The following is a 3258-nucleotide window of genomic DNA, read 5'->3' as shown; positions in this document are numbered from 1 at the left end:
GATGGCCCTGCGGAAGGGATGAGGTGGGATGGGCCTGGCCGGTGGCAGCGTGATGCCGTGGGGCCAGCACAACTCACCTCCGTCCAGGGGCTGGGGGCTGTGCTTCCCGAGGACAAGAAGCCCAGGTCCAGGCTGGCAGAGGAATTGAGTGAGCCCTGGGACTCTCGCCACAGCATGGTGCTCCCACCGCCTTCTCCCCTGTCTAGGACAGGGAAGGGATGAGGTGGGATGGGCCTGGCCGGTGGCAGCGTGATGCCGTGGGGCCAGCACAACTCACCTCCGTCCAGGGGCTGGGGGCTGTGCTTCCCGAGGACAAGAAGCCCAGGTCCAGGCTGGCAGAGGAATTGAGTGAGCCCTGGGACTCTCGCCACAGCATGGTGCTCCCACCGCCTTCTCCCCTGTCTAGGACAGACAGAGGGACAGTGGTGGGGGCCATGGACACCCGTGGCCCCTTCTCCCTGCTTGGCACAGCACCTACCTGCCCAGGAGGGCTCCCGCCGCTCTCCCTTCCTGAAGGACCGTCGGGGGCTGCGGTTGGCACCACTGCCTGCCGTCTCCACACCCAGAGGCAGGGACTTGCCCAGCTTCAGCTTTGATTTCTGGGGAGAACAGAGAAGCATCTCAGCATGGGGACATCTGAGGCTGCCCCTTCCCTTTCCCAATCCCCTGTCACCCTGGGGCTGGGTTTACTCTGAGCAGTGACGAAGGGACACAGCGCCATTTTCTCAGGTGAAGACACAGGTCCCTGTCCCCTCCTTCCCACCCTGCTCACCTTGCTGAGGTCGGGCGGGGGGCTGCTGCTGCGGGAGTGGGGCCGCAGGTCAGGCAGGGGCTGCCCCTGGTTCTCTGCCCGCAGGCAGGCCTGGTAGAGCGGAGATTTCACAAAGCGTGTGTAGCTGTCAAACTTCATCAGGTTAAAGATCTGCAAAGGGAGGATGCATGTGCTCAAGACCCCTGCCCACCCACAGCTCGCTCCAACCACTGCCCCGTGGCACAGCCCCATGGGGACAGCAGCAACACTGGGTGATGTGCAGGGTGGTCCCACAGCCCCATCCTGGGGGTGCTGCTCGTACCTGGAGCTGCTGAGTGCGAAACATGTCTGGGGAGGGGGTGGCCAGCATCTCCTCCCCAATCCAGGCCTGCTTGTCGATGTTCACAGGACTGATAGAGTGGCTGGAGAGGAACTCATCATAGATTCGCCGTGCCTCCTGCGCCAGCTGTGCGGGGAGCAGGGGGGTCAGGCCAAGGCCAAGAGCCCCATTCATACTGCTACCCTATGCAGGGAATCCCTGGCTCACCCCATGGAGCCACATGAGGGGCCAAGGGGCCAAGTGCCCCCTTGGGACCAGCTCAATACTTGTGCTTCAGAATGGGTATTGCAGCCAAGCCACCCCACCCAGCACCAAGCTCTGTCATAACACACCACTCTCTCCACAGAGATATAGCCTGAGGTAGGAACTGTCCCCCTGGCTGTGTGGCTCTGACCCCATGATCTCAAATCCAGCTCTCTGCTCTTGGACTCTTTTTTCTCCCCAGCAGCACCCTTCACCCTCTGGCTGCTCCGGGATGGAGAAACACACCCTTCAGATACACATCATATCCGTCTCCTTATTCCTCGTACAAGAGCACTGATCCTGCTCAGCCTCCCACAACAGGGGTCTGCTGGGACATGCAGGCATGACAGCTACCCCTATCCCTGCCCACCTCCCTCCCAGCAGCTCTGTGACCATGGCTGCACGGAGCCCAGTACCTGCTGTGTGTCGCTGGCCGGGATCTGCTGGAAGTGCTCACATGCCTGCCAGAAGTAGACATTTTCAGCGCTGAACTCCTTCTTGAGGAACTCCTGCGGGGCAGAGAGAGCTGCTGGCCTGGCTGGCATGTGGCTGTGGGACAGCTGGTGCCGATGGTGGGCAGGAGCAGGGATCAAGGACTGGGCTGCAGCACTCACAGTGAAGTAGGTGACAGCCACGCGATCCTGCAGTAGCGTCTCAAAGGATTCAGCCCAGCTGACCACAGACCCCGGTACAGAGCTGCAGGAGGCAGAGGGTCCTGGCAGGCTGTTCACACTGTGGTTGCTGCCACGGGCTCTGGAGGCATTTAATTCTGAGAGAGAAAAAGGGTCAGTTCTGGCAGCCTTGGTGTCCTCTGGTGTCACTCCCCTGACACCAGCAGCCTTCTGTATCTGCGGTGCGTTCATCCACCCCATCCCAATCAGAGCCAGCAGCCCTCAGACAGGGAACACAAGGAGCATCACAGTGACATCCTTGGTGGATTGAGGCAGTGATGGCAGAGCTGGCACATTCTGGCATGACAGCCTCCCTGCCCGCGCTGGCCTCCCCTCCCCGGGTGTCACCGTGACTCCACCAGTGACTCACCTCCAAGCAGAACAAAGCAGATGTGTGGCAAAGGCACCCAGCCAGGGAGGGAAAGTGGGGAGGAAGGGGACATGGGATGCATACAGCATGGAGGGAAGCTCAGAAGATGGGTAGAGGTCCCGATTTCCTTCACCATTCCTCCAAGCCATGATGAGGAACAAACCCAGCAAGAGGAGGGCACAGAAAGTTTCACCTCCAGCTCCCAACCCTGAGGAAACCCTCCCCTGGGGAAACCCAAGGTGACCATGCATTCAAATGGAATCCCTCCATCAAAAAGACGAAAGATCCCAGGGGCAACCCCAGCTTTTGAACTGGTTTGGCTGGTGAGCAACTGGCAACAGAGAGTCCTTTGCAAAAGAAGGTGAAGGTATGGAAGCAAGGCTCTCCCAGCAAAGCTGGTGGGAGCAGAGGAGGAGGCAGGCTCTTGCTATGCCAAGCTCCCCACTCTTCCCCTCCTGTCCAAACCAGAGGGTAACTGCACACTGCATATGGGAACATCAGCCACCAGCACCCCGCACTGGAAGGATCCTGCAGTGGGGCTGAGATGGGTGAATTGAATGGGCCATCTGAGGTATCTGATGCACAATGAGACAGATGGACAGACAGACTCCCTCGGGGAACTTGAGACTGGCTGGTACCCAGGTTCTGCTTGCCCCGGGAAGCCCCTCAGCCCCCAGCACCCAAGGGTGCCAGCTGAGCAGCCAGGAGGGAAGGACAAGGCAGAATGGGAGGGATGGGGGTCCCTGTCAGAGGGCTCATCCCAGTACCACGGGGCCTGGCCATATGCTCGCCCATGGCACAGTCTGTGCTGACACAGGACCTGGCTCTCTGCTGGCTCCTTGCCCCTGGCACCAGGCTGGCTGTAGCTTCCCCCTCCCCTGAA

General features: G+C 60.3%; 1 protein-coding gene across 1 annotated transcript in view; it reads right to left on the bottom strand.

Annotated features, from left to right (window-relative positions):
* The window catches only part of RGS14 (regulator of G-protein signaling 14), a 4262-nt gene extending 2056 nt beyond the window's left edge, over positions 1–2206 (bottom strand). Inside the window, exons 1-6 of the mRNA XM_010012150.1 lie at positions 1949–2206; positions 1751–1843; positions 1074–1217; positions 773–922; positions 479–599; positions 278–402 (exon numbers count right to left, since the gene is read on the bottom strand). Of these exons, the coding sequence (XP_010010452.1) occupies positions 278–402; positions 479–599; positions 773–922; positions 1074–1217; positions 1751–1843; positions 1949–2206 (891 nt within the window). The remainder of the gene's footprint in view (positions 1–277; positions 403–478; positions 600–772; positions 923–1073; positions 1218–1750; positions 1844–1948) is intronic.
* Positions 2207–3258: the final 1052 nt, after the last annotated feature.

This window comes from Nestor notabilis, unplaced genomic scaffold, assembly GCF_000696875.1.
Source record: "Nestor notabilis isolate BGI_N333 unplaced genomic scaffold, ASM69687v1 scaffold16813, whole genome shotgun sequence".
NCBI classification, from domain to species: domain Eukaryota; kingdom Metazoa; phylum Chordata; class Aves; order Psittaciformes; family Psittacidae; genus Nestor; species Nestor notabilis.
Note: the sequence above shows the minus strand (reverse complement) of the source record. Positions and strands in the feature narration are given on the sequence as shown.